This window comes from Oncorhynchus gorbuscha, unplaced genomic scaffold (genome assembly GCF_021184085.1).
Source record: "Oncorhynchus gorbuscha isolate QuinsamMale2020 ecotype Even-year unplaced genomic scaffold, OgorEven_v1.0 Un_scaffold_3440, whole genome shotgun sequence".
Taxonomy (NCBI): Eukaryota; Metazoa; Chordata; class Actinopteri; order Salmoniformes; family Salmonidae; genus Oncorhynchus; species Oncorhynchus gorbuscha.
Genome location: NW_025747672.1, coordinates 25001 through 49154, shown reverse-complemented (window position 1 = coordinate 49154; position 24154 = coordinate 25001). Strand labels below are relative to the sequence as shown.

The 24154-nt window shown below is 47.4% G+C and overlaps 2 protein-coding genes across 3 annotated transcripts in view; both read right to left on the bottom strand.

Annotated features, from left to right (window-relative positions):
* Positions 1-10013: 10013 nt before the first annotated feature.
* Positions 10014-13874, bottom strand: LOC124027658 (NHS-like protein 1). 2 transcript variants are annotated; one of them, XR_006837446.1, is made up of 2 exons: positions 13624-13874; positions 10014-11497 (listed from the first exon to the last, which is right to left on the bottom strand). XR_006837446.1 is itself a non-coding variant. In XM_046340023.1 (2 exons), the coding sequence occupies exons 1-2, from the start codon at positions 13764-13766 to the stop codon at positions 10790-10792; spliced, it is 795 nt and encodes a 264-aa protein (XP_046195979.1). In that variant the 5' UTR covers positions 13767-13874; the 3' UTR covers positions 10014-10789. The 2 variants fall into 2 exon arrangements, 1 of the variants encoding a protein (XP_046195979.1); XM_046340023.1 differs by having other exon boundaries at positions 10014-11441.
* A 43-nt stretch (positions 13875-13917) lies between these two features.
* Positions 13918-24154, bottom strand: part of LOC124027659 (NHS-like protein 1) — a 29172-nt gene continuing 18935 nt past the window's right edge. Inside the window, exons 5-8 of the mRNA XM_046340024.1 lie at positions 19723-20297; positions 16467-17428; positions 14649-16034; positions 13918-14314 (exon numbers count right to left, since the gene is read on the bottom strand). Of these exons, the coding sequence (XP_046195980.1) occupies positions 13918-14314; positions 14649-16034; positions 16467-17428; positions 19723-20297 (3320 nt within the window). The remainder of the gene's footprint in view (positions 14315-14648; positions 16035-16466; positions 17429-19722; positions 20298-24154) is intronic.

The following is a 24154-nucleotide window of genomic DNA, read 5'->3' as shown; positions in this document are numbered from 1 at the left end:
TGTGCTCCCCACCAGTTGTTTTCCCTCTACAAATCTAGAGGATTTCTGTTATTCCGTTTTGGACTTTAATAAACTCTGTTTCTGTTAAGTCGCGTTTGGGTCCTCTTTCACCTGCATGACAGAAGGAACCGACCAAGGAATGGACCCAGCGACTTCAGACGCTCGTTACACTGCCGTCGAGATCCAAGGAGCCATGCTCGGCAGACACGAGCAGGAATTGTCTGCTGCTCGCCAGGCCGTGGAAAACCTGGCTGCTCAGGTTTCCGACCTCTCTGGACAGTTCCAGAGTCTACGTCTCGTGCCACCTGTTACTTCCTGGCCTGCCGAGCCTCCAGAACCTAGGGTTAATAACCCACCTTGCTACTCCGGGCAGCCCACTGAGTGCCGCTCCTTTCTCACGCAGTGTGAGATTGTGTTCTCTCTCAACCCAACACATACTCTAGAGAGAGAGCTCGGGTTGCTTACGTCATTTCACTCCTTACTGGCCGGGCTCGAGAATGGGGCACAGCTATCTGGGAGGCAAGGGCTGTTTGCTCTAACGATTTCCAGAACTTTAAAGAGGAGATGATTCGGGTTTTTGACCGTTCAGTTTTTGGTGGGGAGGCTTCTAGGGCCCTGGCTTCCTTATGCCAAGGTGAACGGTCCATAACGGATTATTCCATTGAGTTTCGCACTCTTGCTGCCTCTAGTGAGTGGAACGAGCCGGCGCTGCTCGCTCGTTTTCTGGAGGGACTCCACGCTGTGGTTAAGGATGAGATTCTCTCCCGGGAGGTTCCTTCAGATGTGGACTCTTTGATTGCTCTCGCCATCCGCATAGAACGACGGGTAGATCTTCGTCACCGGGCTCGTGGAAGAGAGCTCGCATCAACGGTGTTTCCCTGCTCCGCATCGCAACCATCTCCCCCCTCTGGCTTTGAGACTGAGCCCATGCAGCTGGGAGGGATTCGCATCTCGAATAAGGAGAGGGAACGGAGGATCACCAACCGCCTGTGCCTCTATTGTGGAGTTGCTGGACATTTTGTTAATTCATGTCCAGTAAAAGCCAGAGCTCATCTGTAAGCGGAGGGCTACAGGTGAGCGCAACTACTCAAGTCTCTCCATCAAAGTCCTGTACTACTTTGTCGGTCCACCTACGCTGGACCGGTTCGGGTGCTACATGTAGTGCCTTGATAGACTCTGGGGCTGAGGGTTGTTTCATGGACGAAGCATGGGTTCGGAAACATGACATTCCTTTCAGAGAGTTAGATAAGCCTACGCCCATGTTCGCCTTAGATGGTAGTCATCTTCCCAGTATCAGATTTGAGACACTACCTTTAACCCTCACAGTATCTGGTAACCACAGTGAGACTATTTCTTTTTTGATTTTCCGTTCACCGTTTACACCTGTTGTTTTGGGTCATCCCTGGCTAGTATGTCATAATCCTTCTATTAATTGGTCTAGTAATTCTATCCTATCCTGGAACGTTTCTTGTCATGTGAAGTGTTTAATGTCTGCCATCCCTCCCGTTTCTTCTGTCCCTACTTCTCAGGAGGAACCTGGCGATTTGACAGGAGTGCCGGAGGAATATCATGATCTGCGCACGGTCTTCAGTCGGTCCCGAGCCAACTCCCTTCCTCCTCACCGGTCGTATGATTGTAGTATTGATCTCCTTCCGGGGACCACTCCTCCTCGAGGTAGACTATACTCTCTGTCGGCTCCCGAACGTAAGGCTCTCGAGGATTATTTGTCTGTGTCTCTTGACGCCGGTACCATAGTGCCTTCTTCCTCTCCGGCCGGGGCGGGGTTCTTTTTTGTTAAGAAGAAGGACGGTACTCTGCGCCCCTGCGTGGATTATCGAGGGCTGAATGACATAACGGTTAAGAATCGTTATCCGCTTCCCCCTTATGTCATCAGCCTTCGAGATTCTGCAGGGAGCCAGGTGCTTTACTAAGTTGGACCTTCGTAACGCTTACCATCTCGTGCGCATCAGAGAGGGGGACGAGTGGAAAACGGCGTTTAATACTCCGTTAGGGCATTTTGAGTACCGGGTTCTGCCGTTCGGTCTCGCCAATGCGCCAGCTGTTTTTCAGGCATTAGTTAATGATGTTCTGAGAGACATGCTGAACATTTTTGTTTTTGTCTATCTTGACGATATCCTGATTTTTTCTCCGTCACTCGAGATTCATGTTCAGCACGTTCGACGTGTTCTACAGCGCCTTTTAGAGAATTGTCTCTACGTAAAGGCTGAGAAGTGCTCTTTTCATGTCTCCTCCGTTACTTTTCTCGGTTCCGTTATTTCCGCTGAAGGCATTCAGATGGATTCCGCTAAGGTCCAAGCTGTCAGTGATTGGCCCGTTCCAAGGTCACGTGTCGAGTTGCAGCGCTTTTTAGGTTTCGCTAATTTCTATCGGCGTTTCATTCGTAATTTCGGTCAAGTTGCTGCCCCTCTCACAGCTCTTACTTCTGTCAAGACGTGTTTTAAGTGGTCCGGTTCCGCCCAGGGAGCTTTTGATCTTCTAAAAGAACGTTTTACGTCCGCTCCTATCCTCGTTACTCCTGACGTCACTAGACAATTCATTGTCGAGGTTGACGCTTCAGAGGTAGGCGTGGGAGCCATTCTATCCCAGCGCTTCCAGTCTGACGATAAGGTTCATCCTTGCGCTTATTTTTCTCATCGCCTGTCGCCATCTGAGCGCAACTATGATGTGGGTAACCGTGAACTGCTCGCCATCCGCTTAGCCCTAGGCGAATGGCGACAGTGGTTGGAGGGGGCGACCGTTCCTTTTGTCGTTTGGACAGACCATAAGAACCTTGAGTACATCCGTTCTGCCAAACGACTTAATGCCCGTCAAGCTCGTTGGGCGTTGTTTTTCGCTCGTTTCGAGTTTGTGATTTCTTACCGTCCGGGTAGCAAGAACACCAAGCCTGATGCCTTATCCCGTCTGTTTAGTTCTTCTGTGGCTTCTACTGATCCCGAGGGGATTCTTCCTTATGGGCGTGTTGTCGGGTTAACAGTCTGGGGAATTGAAAGACAGGTTAAGCAAGCACTCACGCACACTGCGTCGCCGCGCGCTTGTCCTAGTAACCTCCTTTTCGTTCCTGTTTCCACTCGTCTGGCTGTTCTTCAGTGGGCTCACTCTGCCAAGTTAGCGGGTCATCCCGGTGTTCGAGGCACTCTTGCGTCTATTCGCCAGCGCTTTTGGTGGCCGACTCAGGAGCGTGACACGCGCCGTTTCGTGGCTGCTTGTTCGGACTGCGCGCAGACTAAGTCGGGTAACTCTCCTCCTGCCGGTCGTCTCAGACCGCTCCCATTCCTTCGACCATGGTCTCACATTGCCTTAGACTTCATTACCGGTCTGCCTTTGTCTGCGGGGAAGACTGTGATTCTGACGGTTGTCGATAGGTTCTCTAAGGCGGCACATTTCATTCCCCTCGCTAAACTTCCTTCCGCTAAGGAGACGGCACAAATCATTATTGAGAATGTATTCAGAATTCATGGCCTCCGTTAGACGCCGTTTCAGACAGAGGTCCGCAATTCACGTCACAGTTTTGGAGGGAGTTCTGTCGTTTGATTGGTGCGTCCGTCAGTCTCTCTTCCGGGTTTCATCCCCAGTCTAACGGTCAAGCAGAGAGGGCCAATCAGACGATTGGTCGCATACTACGCAGCCTTTCTTTCAGAAACCCTGCGTCTTGGGCAGAACAGCTCCCCTGGGCAGAATACGCTCACAATTCGCTTCCTTCGTCTGCTACCGGGTTATCTCCGTTTCAGAGTAGTCTGGGTTACCAGCCTCCTCTGTTCTCATCCCAGCTTGCCGAGTCCAGCGTTCCCTCCGCTCAAGCGTTTGTCCAACGTTGTGAGCGCACCTGGAGGAGGGTGAGGTCTGCACTTTGCCGTTACAGGGCACAGACGGTGAGAGCCGCCAATAAACGCAGGATTAAGAGTCCAAGGTATTGTTGCGGCCAGAGAGTGTGGCTTTCCACTCGCAACCTTCCTCTTACGACAGCTTCTCGTAAGTTGACTCCGCGGTTCATTGGTCCGTTCCGTGTCTCCCAGGTCGTCAATCCTGTCGCTGTGCGACTGCTTCTTCCGCGACATCTTCGTCGCGTCCATCCTGTCTTCCATGTCTCCTGTGTTAAGCCCTTTCTTCGCACCCCGTTCGTCTTCCCTCCCCCCTCCCGTCCTTGTCGAGAGCGCACCTATTTACAAGGTACATAAAATTATGGACATGCGTTCTCGGGGACGGGGTCACCAATACCTAGTGGATTGGGAGGGTTACGGTCCTGAGGAGAGGAGTTGGGTTCCGTCTCGGGACGTGCTGGACCGTTCGCTCATCGATGATTTCCTCCGTTGCCGCCAGGATTCCTCCTCGAGTGCGCCAGGAGGCGCTCGGTGAGTGGGGGTACTGTCATGTTTGTCATTTATTGTCATGTCTTGTCCCTGTGCTCCCCATGCTATTCGTTTCCCTCTGCTGGTCTTGTTTGGTTCTATCCCTCTCTCTCCCCCTCCCTCTCTCACTCTCTCGCTCTCTCTTCTCTCTGTCGTTCCGTTCCTGCTCCCAGCTGTTCCTATTCCCCTAATCATCATTTAGTCTTCCCACACCTGTTCCCGATCCTTTCCCCTGATTAGAGTCCCTATTTATTCCTTTGTGATCCGTTCCTGTTCCGTCGGTTCCTTGTATTGTATTCACCATGCTGTGATTGCGTTTCGCCCTGTCCTGTCGTGTTTTTGCCGTGATTGTGTATCACCCTGTCCTGTCGTGTTTTGTGCCTTCATCAGACGCTGCGTGTGAGCAGGTGTCTCAGTCGACTACGGCCTGCGCCTACCCGAAGCGACCTGCAGTCTGTGGCCGCTTCTCCAGTTGTTTTCCCCTCTACAAATCTAGAGGATTTCTGTTATTCCGTTTTGGACTTTAATAAACTCTGTTTCTGTTAAGTCGCGTTTGGGTCCTCTTTCACCTGCATGACAGTACTGAGCAAATATCAAATTGGCTTTTTACCAAATTACCGTACAACAGACCATGTATTCACCCTGCACACCCTAATTGACAACCAAACAAACCAAAACAAAGGCAAAGTCTTCTCATGCTTTGTTGATTTCAAAAAAAGCCTTTGACTCAATTTGGCATGAGGGTCTGCTATACAAACTGATGGAAAGTGGTGTTTGGTGTAAACCATACGACGTTATAAAATCCATGTGCACAAACAACAAGTGTGCGGTTAAAATAGGCAAAAAAACACACACATTTCATTCCTCAGGGCCGTGGGGTGAGACGGGGATGCAGCTTAAAACCCACCCTCTTCAACATATATATCAACGAATTGGCGCGGGCACTAGAAAAGTCTGCAGCACCCGGCCTCACCCTACTAGAATCTGAAGTCAAATGTCTACTGTTTGCCGATGATCTGGTGCTTCTGTCACCAACCAAGGAGGGCCTACAGCAGCACCTAGATAGTCTGCACAGATTCTGCCAGACCTGGGCCCTGACAGTAAATCTCAGTAAGACCAAAATAATGGTGTTCCAAAAAAGGTTCAGTCGCCAGGACCACAAATACAAATTCCATCTAGACACCGTTGCCCTAGAGCACACAAAAAACTATACATACCTTGGCCTAAACATCAGCGCCACAGGTAACTTCCACAAAGCTGTGAACAATCTGAGTGACAAGGCAAGAAGGGCATTCTATGCTATCAAAAGGAACATAAAATTCAACATACCAATTAGGATCTGGCTAAAAATACTTGAATCAGTTATAGAACCCATTGCCCTTTATGGTTGTGAGGTCTGGGGTCAGCTCACCAACAAAGAATTCACAAAATGGGACAAACACCAAATTGAGACCAAATCCTCTGTGTACACCAAATAATGTATGCAGAGCAGAATTAGGCCGATACCCGCTAATTATCCAAATCCAGAAACGAGCCGTTAAATTCTACAACCACCTAAAAGGAATCGATTCCCAAACCTTCCATAACAAACCCATCAACTACAGAGAGATGAACCTGGAGAAGAGTCCCCTAAGAAAGCTGGTCCTGGGGCTCTGTTCACAAACACAAACACACCCCACAGATCCCCATGACAGAAGCACAATTAGAACCAAGCAAATCATGAGAAAACAAAAAGATAATTACTTGGAAAAAATTTACAAAAAAACAGAGCAAACTAGAATGCTATTTGGCTCTTAACAGAGAGTACACAGTGGCAGAATACCCGACCACTGTGACTGACCCAAACGTAAGGAAAGCTTTGACTATGTACAGACTTAGTGAGCATAGCCTTGCTATTGAGAAAGGCCTCCATAGGCAGACATGGCTCTCAAGAGAAGACAGGCTATCTGTACACTGCCCACAAAATGAGGTGGAAACTGAGCTGCACTTCCTGAACCTCCTGCCCAATGTATGACCATGTTAGAGACACATATTTCCCTCAGATTACACAGATCCACAAAGAATTCGAAAACAAACCCAATTTGGATTTTTGATAAACTCCCATATCTACTGGGTGAAATACCACAGTGTTCCATCACAGCAGCAAGATTTGTGACCTGTTGCCACAAGAAAAGGGCAACCAGGGAAGAACAAACACTATTGTAAATACAACCCATATTTATGCTTATTTATTTCCCTTTTGTCCATTAACCATTTGTACATTGTTACAACACTGTATATATATATATATATATAGACATAATGTGACATTTGTAATGTCTTAATTCTTTTGAAACTTCTGTATGTGTAATGTTAATATTTATTTTTTATTTCACTTTTGTATATTATCGACCTCACTTGCTTTGGCAATGTTAGTTAACATATGTTTCCCATGCCAATAAAGCCCCTTGAATTGAATGGAATTGAAATGAGAGAGGTAGACAGAGAGACAGAGAAATGAGAGAGGTAGACAGAGACAGAGAAATGAGAGAGGTAGACAGAGACAGAGAAATGAGAGAGGTAGACAGAGACAGAGAAATGAGAGAGGTAGACAGAGACAGAGAAATGAGAGAGGTAGACAGAGAGACAGAGAAATGATAGAGAGGTAGACAGAGAGACAGAGAAATGAGAGAGGTAGACAGAGAGACAGATAAATGAGAGAGGTAGACAGAGAGACAGAGAAATGAGAGAGGTAGACAGAGACAGAGAAATGAGAGAGGTAGACAGAGAGACAGAGAAATGATAGAGAGGTAGACAGAGAGACAGAGAAATGAGAGAGGTAGACAGAGAGACAGAGAAATGAGAGAGGTAGACAGAGAGACAGAGAAATGAGAGAGGTAGACAGAGAGACAGAGAAATGATAGAGAGGTAGACAGAGAGACAGAGAAATGAGAGAGGTAGACAGAGAGACAGAGAAATGAGAGAGGTAGACAGAGACAGAGAAATGAGAGAGGTAGACAGAGACAGAGAAATGAGAGAGGTAGACAGAGAGACAGAGAAATGATAGAGAGGTAGACAGAGAGACAGAGAAATGAGAGAGGTAGACAGAGAGACAGAGAAATGAGAGAGGTAGACAGAGACAGAGAAATGAGAGAGGTAGACAGAGACAGAGAAATGAGAGAGGTAGACAGAGAGACAGAGAAATGAGAGAGGTAGACAGAGAGACAGAGAAATGAGAGAGGTAGACAGAGACAGAGAAATGAGAGAGGTAGACAGAGAGACAGAGAAATGATAGAGAGGTAGACAGAGAGACAGAGAAATGAGAGAGGTAGACAGAGAGACAGAGAAATGAGAGAGGTAGACAGAGACAGAGAAATGAGAGAGGTAGACAGAGACAGAGAAATGAGAGAGGTAGACAGAGAGACAGAGAAATGAGAGAGGTAGACAGAGAGACAGAGAAATGAGAGAGGTAGACAGAGACAGAGAAATGAGAGAGGTAGACAGAGAGACAGAGAAATGAGAGAGGTAGACAGAGACAGAGAAATGAGAGAGGTAGACAGAGAGACAGAGAAATGAGAGAGGTAGACAGAGAGACAGAGAAATGAGAGAGGTAGACAGAGAGACAGAGAAATGAGAGAGGTAGACAGAGAGACAGAGAAATGAGAGAGGTAGACAGAGAGACAGAGAAATGAGAGAGGTAGACAGAGACAGAGAAATGAGAGAGGTAGACAGAGAGACAGAGAAATGAGAGAGGTAGACAGAGACAGAGAAATGAGAGAGGTAGACAGAGAGACAGAGAAATGAGAGAGGTAGACAGAGAGACAGAGAAATGAGAGAGGTAGACAGAGAGACAGAGAAATGAGAGAGGTAGACAGAGACAGAGAAATGAGAGAGGTAGACAGAGACAGAGAAATGAGAGAGGTAGACAGAGAGACAGAGAAATGAGAGAGGTAGACAGAGAGACAGAGAAATGAGAGAGGTAGACAGAGACAGAGAAATGAGAGAGGTAGACAGAGAGACAGAGAAATGAGAGAGGTAGACAGAGACAGAGAAATGAGAGAGGTAGACAGAGAGACAGAGAAATGAGAGAGGTAGACAGAGAGACAGAGAAATGAGAGAGGTAGACAGAGAGACAGAGAAATGAGAGAGGTAGACAGAGAGACAGAGAAATGAGAGAGGTAGACAGAGAGACAGAGAAATGAGAGAGGTAGACAGAGACAGAGAAATGAGAGAGGTAGACAGAGAGACAGAGAAATGAGAGAGGTAGACAGAGACAGAGAAATGAGAGAGGTAGACAGAGAGACAGAGAAATGAGAGAGGTAGACAGAGACAGAGAAATGAGAGAGGTAGACAGAGAGACAGAGAAATGAGAGAGGTAGACAGAGAGACAGAGAGATTGAAATAGTGAGGACTCACCTCTTAAAGAGTTGCATGGAGCTGTGTAGAGAAAACACAGTGATGCCCCTCTGAACACCCGTGACTCCCCAAAGACAGTGAGTGTCCCAGACAAGTGTGTCTCTCCTCTCTCTTACTCCCACAGTCTCTATGTCTGTCCTCTGCAGACTGGAACAGTCTATACAGTGGGTATATTAAGACAGTCTTAATTCATTAATTGTTTAAAGCCTTACACTCAGAGGTCCTATTGGGATTAAGGAGTTTCTGCAAGACATTGTGTGTGTGTGTGTGTGTGTGTGTGTGTGTGTGTGTGTGTGTGTGTGTGTGTGTGTGTGTGTGTGTGTGGAGTGTGTGTGTTACTTTGTGTGTGTGTGTGTGTGTGTGTGTGTGTGTGTGTGTGTGTGTGTGTGTGTGTGCGCGTGTGTGTGTGTGTGTGCGTGTGTGTGTGTGTGTATGTGTGTGTGTGTGTGTGTGCATGTGTGCGTGTGTGCGTGTGTGTGTGTGTGTGTGTGTGTGTGTGTTAAAGTCAAATGTGTGTGTGAATGTGTGTGTTTAAAGACAATTAAGTATAAAATAATGTGTGTATGTGTGTGTTGTGCGAGTGTGCGATGTGCTGTGCGAGTGTGTGCGTGTGTGTGTGAGAGTGGGCGAGTGTGTGAGCGAATGTGTGTGTGTGTGTGTAAATCATACAGGGATCTGTAATTATGTACTATATTTATTTTTTAATTCATTTTTTTTTTAATTTACAGTCCCGGGTCAACATTCAGCCTTCACCTCTCCCAATCCCTCTCCATCTAGATATGCAGTCAGTCTCTCCACATTCCACCCCTGACCCCTGACCTCACCAGTGATAACGCTGATATACAGTGGGCCCAGTTTTATTCACAGTTTTCAAATAAACAGACTAGAAAAACACAAACAAACCCTCTACCGAAATCACGTGTCACAAAATGTACACCGTCCAGGTATTAAGGTACAGTAATATAAAGGAGACAGAAATTACTTTAAAGTGAGAGGAGAACTCTGCAATGTAAAGCAGAGTACTATTAAGTGACTGTCCCACTGGATGTCATAAGGTGAATGCACCAATTTGTAAGTCGCTCTGGATAAGAGCGTCTGCTAAATGACTTAAATGTAAATATATATCTTAAAGTCAAATAAAACATGAATAGAGGATTTAAAGACAATTAAGTATAAAATAATACAAATATAAATCACTTCAGCAGATTCCATTCTTCCAATTTCTGGACCAATCATAATCATGATAACAATAGGCCAATCACAATCATGATAACAATAGGCCAATCACAATCATGATAACAATAGGCCAATCACAATCATGATAACAATAGGCCAATCATAATCGTGATAACAATAGGCCAATCACAATCATGATAACAATAGGCCAATCACAATCATGATAACAATAGGCCAATCACAATCATGATAACAATAGGCCAATCATAATCATGATAACAATAGGCCAATCATAATCATGATAACAATAGACCAATCACAATCATGATAACAATAGGCCAATCACAATCATGATAACAATAGGCCAATCACAATCAAGGATACATTCTCAGACATGTCCCCCTGCTGCCGATTCACTGGGAGTGACACGTTGTCTTTGGTAACTGAAACCACAGAATACATTTTAAATATACAGTTTAACATGAATATCAAACTGTATAGCGCTACATACTAAAACTAGACAGAGGACTGAAGCAACACATCAGAAAACAACATTTACACTGTCCTGTAATCTATTAACAGAGACAAGCATCCTATAACAAAAGCCAGTCTGGAGAACAGTATGTTTCAGTTGACTCCAATCAGTTTCCCCCATGTGCAGGATACACATAAAGTCCCTTGGCCCCAGACGGGAGCCTCTGTCCTGGGTATGAGCAGGACAGTGAGTCCCCTGTCTGGTGCTCTATCCGTTGTCCTCTCAGGGAGAGAGAAATGGGGAGGGAGAACAGGGCCTCGTGTCTCTCCATAGTCCTGCTCTCCTGCCAATCAAGGCTGCCATCGGTAGCCTCAGTCTATCCGTCAGAAAGCTTGACCAATCCAAAAGTCTTGTGTGAATCGTGGTCCAATTTGATGGTCTCGGACAATCCCTCACTCTCCAGTGATTCGCCGTCCCCCTCCCCCTCTTGTTCCTGGATGGCAGTCATTGAGCTGCTCGGTAGTCGGGTGCAGGCAGCAAAACGTCGGCTGGCTGAGCAAGGGGGAGTGGGGGAGCGGGGGGGGGGGGGGGGGGGTCGCCACGCCCAGAGAGAGGGGGAGGATGGGGAGGATGAGAAGGGGAGAGGGAACAGGCGCTCAGTGATTGCCCACTCTTCCTTCCTCCTGTGTCTCTGTCTGTACTGAGTCTGGGGTACTTCTAGAGATGGGAGCTGGACTTGGACTGTGTGCGTGTGTGGAGAGGGATGAGGTGTGTGGGTGTGTGACTTCACTCCCAACTGCAGGTGTGTGTCTGATTGGCTCTGGCTATGTGGTGGCGGACTCTGGTGTTTTGGGGCGGTACTGCGGAGTCTCTCAGCTGCAGACATGCGAGCTCCAGAGTCGCAGCGACTTCCCTTCCTCAGGAGCAGAGCCTTGAAGCTACCACTGCTGCTGCTGACCCCTGACATATGACCTCTCACCCAAGTGGATGCTATCACCTCTAGAGGTCGCAGAGGGGTGGGGCTAGGGCTATTGGAGGAAAGGATGAGGAGGAGGAGGAGGAAGAGGAGGAGAATGAGAAGACACTGCAGAGAGAGAGAGAGAGAGAGAGAGAGGGGTGTTATAACATCATGTTTCACTACAGACACAGAGGGACTAGTTATAACATCATGTTTCACTACAGAGGGACTAGTTATAACATCATGTTTCACTACAGAGGGACTAGTTATAACATCATGTTTCACTACAGAGGGACTAGTTATAACATCATGTTTCACTACAGAGGGACTAGTTATAACATCATGTTTCACTACAGAGGGACTAGTTATAACATCATGTTTCACTACAGAGGGACTAGTTATAACATCATGTTTCACTACAGAGGGACTAGTTATAACATCATGTTTCACTACAGAGGGACTAGTTATAACATCATGTTTCACTACAGATACAGAGGGACTAGTTATAACATCATGTTTCACTACAGATACAGAGGGACTAGTTATAACATCATGTTTCACTACAGAGGGACTAGTTATAACATCATGTTTCACTACAGATACAGAGGGACTAGTTATAACATCATGTTTCACTACAGAGGGACTAGTTATAACATCATGTTTCACTACAGAGGGACTAGTTATAACATCATGTTTCACTACAGAGGGACTAGTTATAACATCATGTTTCACTACAGATACAGAGGGACTAGTTATAACATAATGTTTCACTACAGATACAGAGGGACTAGTTATAACATCATGTTTCACTACAGATACAGAGGGACTAGTTATAACATCATGTTTCACTACAGATACAGAGGGACTAGTTATAACATCATGTTTCACTACAGATACAGAGGGACTAGTTATTCTTCAACTCAGAGGAAGGTAGACGACCTACAACCTAATAAGAGATCTACTGTATGTGTCAGTAGGAGATAGAGAGAGAGAGAAAGAGAGAGAGAGAGAGAGAAGGGGGAAGTGGAGAGAGGAGAGAGAGTGGAGAGAGAGAGAGAGAGAGAGAGAGAGAGAGAGAGAGAGAGAGAGAGAGAGAGAGAGAGAGAGAGAGAGAGAGAGAGAAGGGAAGGGAGAGAGGAGAGAGAGAGAGAGAGAGAGAGAGAGAGAGAGAGAGAGAGAGAGAGAGAGAGAGAGAGAGAGAGAGAGAGAGAGAGAAGGGGGAAGTGGAGAGAGGAGAGAGGAGAGAGAGAGAGAGAGAGAGAGAGAGAGAGAGAGAGAGAGAGAGAGAGAGAGAGAGAGAGAGAGAGAGAGAGAGAGAGAGAGGGGGAAGTGGAGAGAGGAGAGAGAGAGAGAGAGAGAGAGAGAGAGAGAGAGAGAGAGAGAGAGAGAGAGAGAGAGAGAGAGAGAGAGAGAGAGAGAGAGAAGGGGGAAGTGGAGAGAGGGAGAGAGAGGAGAGAGAGAGAGAGAGAGAGAGAGAGAGAGAGAGAGAGAGAGAGAGAGAGAGAGAGAGAGAGAGAGAGAAGGGGGAAGTGGAGAGAGGAGAGAGAGAGGAGAGAGAGAGAGAGAGAGAGAGAGAGAGAGAGAGAGAGAGAGAGAGAGAGAGAGAGAGAGAAGGGGGAAGGGGAGAGAGGACAGAGAGAGAGAGAGAGAGAGAAGGGGGAAGGGGAGAGAGGACAGAGAGAGAGAGAGAGAGAGAGAGAGAGAGAGAGAGAGAGAGAGAGAGAGAGAGAGAGAGAGAGAGAGAGAGAGAGAAGGGGGAAGTGGAGAGAGGAGAGAGAGGAGAGAGAGAGAGAGAGAGAGAGAGAGAGAGAGAGAGAGAGAGAGAGAGAGAGAGAGAGAGAGAGAAGGGGGAAGTGGAGAGAGGAGAGAGAGAGAGAGAGAGAGAGAGAGAGAGAGAGAGAGAGAGAGAGAGAGAGAGAGAGAGAGAGAGAGAGAGAGAGAGAGAGAGAGAGAGAGAGAGAGAGAGAAGGGGGAAGTGGAGAGAGGAGAGAAAGAGGAGAGAGAGAGAGAGAGAGAGAGAGAAGGGGGAAGGGGAGAGAGGACAGAGAGAGAGAGAGAGAGAGAGAGAGAGAGAGAGAGAGAGAGAGAGAGAGAGAGAGAGAGAGAGAGAGAGAGAGAGAGAGAGAGAGAGAGAGAGAGAAGGGGGGGGGGAAGGGGAGAGAGGAGAGAGAGAGAGAGAAATAGAGAGAGAGAGGAAGAGAGAGAGAGAGAAGGGGGGAAGTGGGAGAGAGACAGAGAGTTCCTTAACTCACCGTTGTCCTCTCTGGGGCTCAGGGATCCTGTGGAGCTGCTGTCCCGTCTGTCTCCAGACTGCGCCTCTCTTCCCTCTTCTCCCATTCCATCCTCTCCTCCTCCAGTTCCCCCTCTTCAATTGACAGTCCACTGCTAAGAGCATCTCTATTCTCTTCCGGAGAGAAACTTCCAGAATCTCTGCTGTCCTCCTCAATGGCTCCCCTCTGTCTGTCCTCCTCCTCTCTCCCCCCCAGCATCAGTGTGATGTGCACATTCTCTCTCTCTCATTCTGCATCACCCATATCTCCTCTGGTTCAGGTTCTGATCTCCCCAACTCTGTATATGGCACAGAGCCACTCTCTAGCTTTGTCTCTGTATCTGTCTCCATCTCCAGTGGACAGGACTCCTGCTGTGGCTCTGGTACACAGGGTTCTGAAGGACAGGGCCTTGGTGGTAACTCTGGTACACAGGGTTCTGAAGGACAGGGCCTTGGTGGTAACTCTGGTACACAGGGTTCTGAAGGACAGGGCCTTGGTGGTAACTCTGCTACACAGGGTTCTGAAGGACAGGGCCTTGGTGGTAACTCTGGTACACAGGCTTCTGAAGGACAGGGCCATGGTGGTAACTCTGCTATACAGGCTTCTGAAGGACAGGGCCTTGGTGGTAACTCTGGTACACAGGCTTCTGAAGGACAGGGCCTTGGTGGTAACTCTGGTACAAAGGGTACTGGAGGACAGGGCCTTGATGGTAACTCCGCTACATAGTATTCTGACTGGTAGCGTTTCAGGAAGGGGAATTCAGGCTTTGGCTTTGGTTGGGTCTCTGTCTGCGACTCTGTCTGTGCCAATTGTATCCCCAGAAAGGGTGATGTCTCTGGGACAAAGGGCTGTGGAGGTGTACTTGTCAGTACGAGTGGTGGGGTTGGTGTGTCTGTCTGGTGTGTCCTCAGTAGAGATCGTTTAGGGTTCTTTAAGGCAACAGGAAGCTTCACTTTGTGGGGGTGGAGGAGGGGGTAGCAGGGGAGTGTGTGAGTGTGTTTGCCCACGTTAAGTGCTCTAGTTGGCCGTTGGTGAGGCAGGGTGTGGTCTCCTGTCGAGGCGTGTGTTCTCCGTTCTGTAACGCTGGTCCTCTGTTCACAGCAGGAGAGCTAGAACTTAAAATCACTGCTCTCAGTGGCCTAGAGAGAACAACCACGTTAGGCTTTTCTGGGGTTCTAGGCTTCTCCAGTGTTCTGGGCTTCTCCAGTGTTCTAAGCTTCTCCAGTGTTTTGGGCTTCTCCAGTGTTCTAGGCTTCTCTATCATTATAGCCTCTGGAGTTCTAGGGTTCTCTGGGATTCTAGGCTTCTGAGGGGTTCTAGGCGTCTGTGGGGTTGTTGAGGGACGGAGGGCGTCTTCTGTTCCAACAGACTCTCTGGTTCTGTCAGTGTGCTGAGTAGTGGTCGGTGTGGAGCAGGGAGGGAAAGACTCTCTGGTTCTGTCAGTGTGCTGAGTAGTGGTCGGTGTGGAGCAGGGAGGGACAGACTCTCTAGTTCTGTCAGTGTGCTGAGTAGTGGTCGGTGGGGAGCAGGGAGGGAAAGACTCTCTGGTTCTGTCAGTCTGCTGAGTAGTGGTCGGTGTGGAGCAAGGAGGGCCAGACTCTGACGGTGTCTTTGGGGCCGCCTTTAGCATAGCATCATTGGTTTCAAGTCTCTTTTGGAAATATGCTAGCATAGTGCCAGATGAATTGGCAGCCATTTTCTGAACGCCAGTGGTCTGTCTCTCTTCAGCCTCCGTAAGAATAGCATTGATCCTCTCCACACTCTCTAACACAGTGCTGGTTAGTGTGGCATCCATGCCCTCCACTCTCTCCAGGGCGCAGGTTAGCGTGATGCCATTTAGCTTAGCATCAATGCTCTCTGGGCTCTGCTGGGCATCATTAGTTGACATAGCGTTGGTTAGCGTAATGCAAGTTAGCTTAGCATCGGTGCTCTCTGGGCACTGCCGGCCATCATTAGCTGGGGTTGCGTTGGTTAGCATCATGCTAGTTAGTGTAGCATCATTGCTATCTTGGCTCTGTTCGACATTAGCTGATGTAGGGTTTGTTAGCATAATGCTAGTTAGCTCCTGTGGGGCTAGCTCTTGTGGCCTCTTGACAGAGCGCAGGGTGACTCTCTGCAGGGCTTGGGTTGTGATCAAGGGACGGGGGGGCCATCCTGGACTCACTCCGGAGAGGCTCTGGAGAGGGGGAGGTGGTGTAGGGGTGTGGGTGTAAGGGGGAGGAGGTGGCGGAGGTGGCGGAGGTGGGGGAGGAGGGGGAGTAGGATGACTGTTGATTGAGAGGTCTAAATCCTCTAAGAGCTCAGGGGAAGGAGGGGAGGGAATCCTGGCAATGATGTCACATGACTGGCAGGTGTAACAGGTGTATAAAAGGGGTGGGGCTGAGTCTGTTGCACTGCACAGGTACGTGAGGGAGGCAAGAGGGAAGGGGGAGAAGTTAGAGGAGGGGGAGGGATGGCTGGGGTAGAGGAGGAGGAGCGGGGAGAGAAGGCTGAAGTAGTGGAGGGGGAGAGGGGAGATAAGGCTGAGTTAGAGGAAGGGGAGAGGGAGAGAAGGCTGAGTTAGAGGAAGGCGAGAGGGGAGAGTACGAGAGATGCACAGTTGAGGGAGAGGAGGAGGAGAGGCGAGTGATTGTTGTTGTGGAAGGGATGGGTAGGGTGGAGGTAGAGAGGAAGGAGTGTTGGACTCAGGGAGGAGCGTAAGAGGGGGAGAGGGGGTATCTGGCAGAGTCAGCAGAGATGTAGGAAGAGAGGGAGGAAGTGGAAGAAAAGGAGGAAGAGGGGGAGGAGAGGAGGGAGGACTTTCTCTCTGGGATGGGGGCTTGGGCCTTCCTCTGCCAGGGGTAGAACAAGTCCTGGGAAGGGAGGAGGTGAGGGGCAGGGAGGAGGAGGAAGTGAGGGGTGAGGAGGAGGAAGTGAGGGGTGAGGAGGTGGTTTGGGGTGAGGAAGATGTTAGATTGTTGCACTGGCTGTAGTATCCGCTGGAGTTGGAAGCCAGACAGTGCAGTCTCCCTGCAGAGGTGGCCATGTTTGGAAAAGAAGCGGCCGTTTTAGGTCCCATAGGCCGGCTCAGCCCTCCAGTACTGGCTGAGCGGGGCGCAGAGTGGTGAGGCTGCTTGAGGCGGTAGCTGGGAGGGTAGACCTGGTCCTGGAAGCTGTGGAAGTGAGGGACCTGGTTGATCTGGCTGGCTGTATCAGCAGCTCCCCTTTCCCCCATGCTAAGACTGCTGAAGCTGCGACAGCGGGGGACCCAAGGATCCTCGAACACCTCGAACACCACAGGGGAGACCAGAGGGGAAACGGGAGCAGGACTGGGGGTCTGGAGACTCCTCTGTAACGTCACCACCACCTCCTCTCTATCTCCAGGATTGTTGAAGTTATAGCGCAGCGGTTTTCCCCGAGCAGGTTTACGCCTTAGCGATGTGGAACGGGTAGGGGGAACGGGGGGCCTCTTGAACTTCCTTAGCGAGATACTGTGTGACAAGTTACAGCTGTTGCTATGGAGACCGTGCTGGTCTTGGTTACCGTGGGGACAGCGGTTGTTGCCGGTGGCGTAGTCGGCAGAAATGCAGCCGTGGCTGTGGGACTTGAGCCACTGCAAGGGGGAGTGTCCGGCGGTCTCTGTATCCCTGGAGCAGAGAGAGCTGCAGTCGGTCTGAGAGGGGGAGGAAATGGAGGAGAGAGGGTGGAGTGGGGAGGAATGGCTGGAGGTCAGAAGGGGCACGTAGCTCCAGTCCTCCCTGAGCAATGTGCTCTGACTCTGGGATTTGCAGCTCCAACCCTTCTGGCTCTGGGAGAGACAGAAAAGACAGGCATGATTACCACACTAGTAGCCTTATTAGAACGTATTACTATCATGAGTTAACTGTACATAATAATAATAATAATAAAAATATACTAATAATAATAGCATAATATACACTGACTGGACAAAACATTAGGGACACTTGCTCTTTCCATGACAGATGAAAGGGAGGAGTCAGGTTAAAGACGGTTCTTTAAGCCTTGTGACAGATGAGAAATGGATCGTGTATGTATGCCATTCAGAGGGTGAATGGGCAAGACAGAATTGCTGGGCTAAATTGCTGTGAGCACTGCTATCTGTCCCGGGATCGTGACAGATTCCGTATAGGGGAGAGATGCGAAAGCCCAGCTAGCCGAGCTGGCTCGGCGGTCTCAAATGGAGGCTGCTATTGAACGTTTACAACGTTTCCTTTGCTTTGTTCCGGGACAATGTGGACCGCGATGACTTTCAATGTAGCAAGGAGGAGTACAGGTGCGAAGTAGCTACTCTAAGCAAGCAAGTAGCAAACCTACATAAGATACTGGGGAACCCAAGCCCACCTACTTTTTCTTTTTCTTTCACCCCAGTACCCGGACGCCGCTCTGGTCTGGTGGTAGTTTCGCTGCCGTGTCGGCTTTCCACAGCCGACTGGCCGGTGCTAGGCAGGGTACTATCCCCGAAGGGGTCTCCCCCTTCCCTGGAGAACGGAGCTGATCTTGACCCAACCAACCAGCCACGGGGGTCTCGATGGAGATGTTGAGCCCGGAACTGACACAGACCAGAAACAGCTTTGCCTCACTGGATCCAGAGGTTCCGGCACCTTCATCAGTGGTGGCTTCCCAATCAAAATCGGCGTCTTGGTCCTCGGTTCTGTCTCCCTCTCAGGTGGCATCTACCTTGGGTTCAGATCCTCGGAGCTCCTGCCTGAGAGACCGGCCCATTCAACATCACCAGCTGTTATCATAGGTGAGAAACATCTTGGTCCCCAAGGCAAAAACCCTGTGATACCCAGGAGCACGAGTACAGGACATCACAAGGCTGCTTCCGACTGTTCTACTACAGATGCCGTTAACTGACACTGTCATAGTCCACGTTGGGTCAAATGACATCAGGAGGGCTAGCACGCACGGAACATTCGAAAATTGATTTTAACGAACTGATTTTAGCCTTAAAATACTCCAAAAACTGCCAATAATTTCAGGTCCAGAACCATCGTTGGGCCGCGGGTGTGAGAGATTCAGCAGACTGCTGGCTTTACACATCTGGCTAAAAGACAAAGAAACTGTAGCTATGCTAGAGTCTCTTTTATTGATAACTTTGACACCTTCCGGGAAACAGAAGATACTCTACAGGAATGACGGAGTCCATCCAAATCATCTTGGCTCCTGGACTCTGTCTATGCATTTCATGGCTGCGTTGAAACAATGACTGGTAAATGATCCAAGACCAGGTCAGTTAATCCCTACCATTGTGACAATGAGTCGTCATAATACTGCATCAAATGTACATGATCTAAGGGGCATTGGCAAACACAATGTAAGTAATTTAATTTATGTACCCCGAATTGCAACGAATACATCTGTTTATCCTACAGCTATTGTAAGCAGTAAACATGAGCCTATAAACCCGAGTTACACTGTTAGCACTGAGGCGATGTGCAATAGTAGGAAGACCACTTTATGCACTTCACCCTGCACTATCAGCTCCAATGTACATAACATGAGTAAGTCTACTTCTGATAAGCTTCCCAGTAAAGCATTAAAAACAATCAAGCAACACAGAAAAGCACTAAAAAATAGCCCATATTAACATATGTAGCCTAAGAAACAAGATCCAGGAAGTCAATAACTTGCTTGTAACAGATGACAGTCATATTCTGATTATCTCTGAAACTCACTTAGATAATAATACACTTTGATGATACAGTGGTAGCAATACATGGTTATAACATCTACCGAAAAGACAGAAATGCCAATGGGGGAGGTGTTGCTGTCTATATTCAGAACCACATTCTTGTAAAGCTTACAGACGATCTAATGTTAAATACTGTAGAAGTAATATGGCTACAGGTTCACCTGCCTCACCTAAAGCCCATTATTGTGGGAAGCTGCTATAGACCACCAAGTGCTAACAGTCAGTATCTGGATAATATGTGTGAAATACTTGATCATGTATGTATGTATGTATGTGATATCAACAGAGAAGTATATTTTCTGGGTGATTTAAATATTGACATCAAGCTGTCCACTCAAGATTTTAAAACAAACTATAACCAGTGTCTGCAACCAGTTTATACTCACCATAGAGCAGGGTGCAGTGTCGCAGAGTGTCCTGTAGGGGGTGGTAAGGCAGCTGCTCACAGAGGACAAGGTGTCCTTACGAGGGAGGCTGTGGAAGCCCTTCCCCCCATCTTCACCCGCCAGGGAGACACTGTCCATGGAAGATGAGGGGGTGAGGCTAGGGTGAGGTTGAATCTTAAGGGAAGGGATAGGGTTGAGAGTGAGGCTAGGGTGAGGGTTAGAAGTAAACGAGGGGTCAGGGTTGAGGGTCGGGGTGAGAGAAGCCATCAGAGAAGAGATGCCCTGTCCTCTCTGGGCCTGGATCCGACACACTGATGACTTCACCACTCTCCTTTCCTCCTCCTCTCTATTGTCCACCACACTCTCCTTGTCCAACCTTCCCTCCTCTCTTCTCTCCTCCCCCGTCTGACCGTCCTCTGGGGCATGTGAGGGCGTGTGTGACTGGGTGTGTGAGGGCCGTACGATAGTGCTCTGTAGCAGGGCTGTGTTGACAATGCCGATCTGGCCCAAAGTAGAGTACTGACCAGGCTGAACCACTGTTTCACTACACCCTGGCTCTTCATCAGCTTCATGTTCTGTAGAGGAAGAGAGGAGGGGAGAGGATAAGAAAAAAGAAGAGAGGAGGAGAGAGGATAAGAAAATAGAGGAGAGGAGAGGAGAGGAGAGGAGAGGAGAGGAGAGGAGAGGAGAGGAGAGGAGAGGAGAGGAGAGGAGAGGAGAGGAGAGGAGAGGAGAGGAGAGGAGAGGAGAGGAGAGGAGAGGAGAGGAGAGGAAAAGATAGAGAGTACACATCCTCAGTGAAAACAATGTACTGAGCAAATGGCAAATTGGCTTTTAACCAAATTATCGTATGACACACCACATATTAACACTGCACACCCTAATTGACAAACAAACAAACCAAAACAAAGGCAGTCTTATGATTTGGTGATTTCAAAAACACACAACATACAGAATCCATGTACAAAAACAACAAGTGTGCGGGTAAAATTGGCAAGAAACACAAATGTCTTTCCACTTGGCGTGGGGTGAGACAGGGATGCAGCTTAAGCCCCACCCTCTTCAACATATATATCAATGAATTGGTGAGGGCACATGAACAGTCTACAGCACCCGGCCTGACCCTACTACACTCTGAAGTCAAATGTCTACTGTTTGCTGATGATCTGGTGCTTCTGTCCCCAATCAAGGAGAGCCTACAGAAGCATCTAGATCTTCTGCACAGATTCTGACAGACCTGGGCCCTGACAGTAAATCTCATTAAGATGAAAATAAATGGTGTTCCAAAAAAGGTCCAGTTGTCAGGACCACAAATACAAATGACATCTCAACACCATTGCCATAGAACACACAAGAAAACTATATGTACCTTGGCCTCAACATCAGAGCCACAGAAAACTTCCACAAAGCTGTGAACTATCTGACAGACAAGACTAGAAGGGCCTTCTATGCCATCAAAAGGAACATAAAATTCGACATCCTAATTAGGATCTGGCTAAAGAATTATTGAATCAGTTATATGGTTGTGAGGTCTGGGGTCTGCTCACCAACCAAGAATTCACAAAATGGGCCAAACATTTTTTGTGTGTGTGTGTGTGTTTGTCGCAAAAATAAAATATATCCTCTGTGTACAACGTAGACCACCAAATGATGCATGCAGAGTAGAATTAGGCCGATACCCGCTAATTATCCAAATCCAGAAAATGTCTGTTAAATTCTACAACCACCTAAAAGTAATCGCCTACAGAGAGATGAACCTGGGGAAGAGTCCCCTAATCAACCTACAGAGAGATGAACCTAGAGAAGAGCCCCCTAATCAACCTACAGAGAGATGAACCTGGAGAAGAGACCCTAATCAACCTACAGAGAGATGAACCTGGGGAAGAGACCCCTAATCAACCTACAGAGAGATGAACCTAGAGAAGAGTCACCTAAGCTGGTCCTGGGGCTCTGTTCACAAACACAAACACACCCCACAGAGCCTCAGGACAGCAACACAATTTGAACCGACCAAATAACGAGAAACCAAAATTACTTGACACATTGGAAAGATTTAACAAAACAACTGAGCAAACTAGAATGCTATTTGGCCCTTAACAGAGAGTACACAGTGGCAAAATACCTGACCACTGTGACTGACCCAAAATGAAGGAAAGCTTTGACTATGTACAGACTCAGTGAGCATAGCCTTGCTATTGAGAAAGGCCGCCATAGGCAGACCTGGCTCTCAAGAGAAGAAAGGCTATGTGCACACTGTCCACAAAAGGAGGTGGAAACTGAGCTAAACTTCCTAACCTCCTGCCAAATGTATGACCATATTAGAGACACATATTTCCCTCAGATTACACAGACCCACAAAGAATTTGAAAACAAAACCAATTTTGGTAAACTCCCATATCTACTGGGGAAATTCCACAGTGTGACATCACAGCACTAAGATTTGTGACCTGATGCCACAAGAAAAGGGAAACCAGTGAAGAACAAACACCATTGTAAATACAACAAATATTTATGCGTATTTATTTTTTGTATTGGTATCAAACACAGTTGAAGTTGGAGGTTTACATACACATTAGCCAATTACATTTAAACTCGTTTTTTTCACAATTCCTGACATTTGATCCTAGTAAAAATCCCTGTCTTTGGTCAGTTAGGATCACCACTTTATTTTAAGAATGTGAAATGTCAGAATAATAGTAGAGAGAATGATTTATTTCAGCTTTGACTTCTTTCATCACATTCCCAGTGGGCCAGAAGTTTACATACACTCAACTAGTATTTGGTAGCATTGCCTTTAAATTGTTTAACTTGGGTCAAACGTTTCAGGTAGCCTTCCACAAGCTTCCCACAATAAGTTGGGTGAATTTTGACCCATTCCTCCTGACAGAGCTGGTGTAACTGAGTCAGGTTTGTAGGCCTCCTTGCTCGCACACGCTTTTTCAGTTCCGCCCACATATTTTCTATAGGATTGAGGTCAGGGCTTTGTGATGGCCACTCCAATACCTTGCCTTTGTTGTCCTTAAGCCATTTTGCCAAAACTGTGGTAGTATGTAGAATGCTTGGGGTCATTGTCCAGTTGGAAGACCCATTTCCGACCAAGCTTTAACTTCCTGACTGATGTCTTGAGGTGTCGCTTCAATATATCCATGTATTTTTCTTTCCCCATGAAGCCATTTATTTTGTGAAGTGCACCAGTCCATCCTGCAGCAAAGCACCCCCACAACATGATGCTGCCACCCCTGTGCTTCATGGTTGGGATGGTGTTCCACGGCTTGCAAGCCTCCCCCTTTTTCCTCCAAACAAAACGATGGTCATTATGGTCAAACAGTTCTAAATTTGTTTCATCAGACCAGAGGACATTTCTCCAAAAAGTATGATATTTGTCCCCATGTGCAGTTGCAAACCGTAGTCTGGCTTTTTAATGGTGGTTTTGGAGCAGTGGCTTCTTCCTTGCTGATCGGTGGTTATGTCGATATAGGACTTGTTTTACTGTGGATATAGATCATTTTGTACCTGTTTCCTTCAGCATCTTCACAGGGTCCTTTGTTGTTGTTCTGGGATTGATTTGCACTTTTCACACCAAAGTGCATTCATCTCTAGGAGACAGAACATATCCCCTTCCTGAGCGGTATGATGGCTGCGTGGTCCCATGGTGTTTATACTTGCGTACTATTGTTTGTACAGATGAACGTTGTACCTTCAGGCGTTTGGAAATTGCTCCCAAGGATGAACCAGACTGGCTGATTTCTTTTGATTTTCCCATAATGTCAAGCAAAGAGGCACCGAGTTTGAAGGTAGGCCTTGAAATTCATCCACAGGTACACCTCCAATTGACTCAAATTATGTCAATTAGCCTATCAGAAGCATCTAAAGCCATGACATAATTTTTTTGAATTTTCCAAGCTGTTTAAAGGCACAGTCAACTTAGTGTATGTAAACTTCTGACCCACTGAAATTGTATGTGACTGTATGTGAATTATAAGTGAAATAATGTGTCTGTAAACAATTGTTGGACAAATTACTTGTGTCATGCACAAAGTAGATGTCCTAACCAACTTGTCAAAACTATAGTTTGTTAACAAGAAATGTGTGGTTTAATTGACTCCAACCTAAGTGTAAGTAAACTTTTGACTTCAACTGTACATTTAGCAGATGTTATTGCGTAGCAAAATTATATTGTTCAGTGCAGTAGTATCTAACAATTCACAACAATACACACAAATCTAAAAGTAAAATACTGGAATTAAGAAATATATAAATATGATGACGAGCACTGTCAGAGTGGCATTGACTAATACAGTAAGAATAGAATACAGTAAGAATAGAATACAGTAAGAATAGAATACAGTAGAATAGAATACAGTAGAATAGAATACAGTAAGAATAGAATACAGTAAGAATAGAATACAGTAAAATAGAATACAGTAGAATA

Excerpts from the sequence above, each read along its gene's own strand:
- LOC124027658 (XM_046340023.1), bottom strand. The coding sequence starts at position 13,766 with ATGCTCTTAGCAGTGGACTGTCAATTGAAGAGGGGGAACTGGAGGAGG. Across the intron at positions 11,442-13,623 it reads GAGCCCCAGAGAGGACAACG|CCCTAGCCCCACCCCTCTGC; the intron begins GTGAGTTAAGGA and ends TTCCTCCAATAG.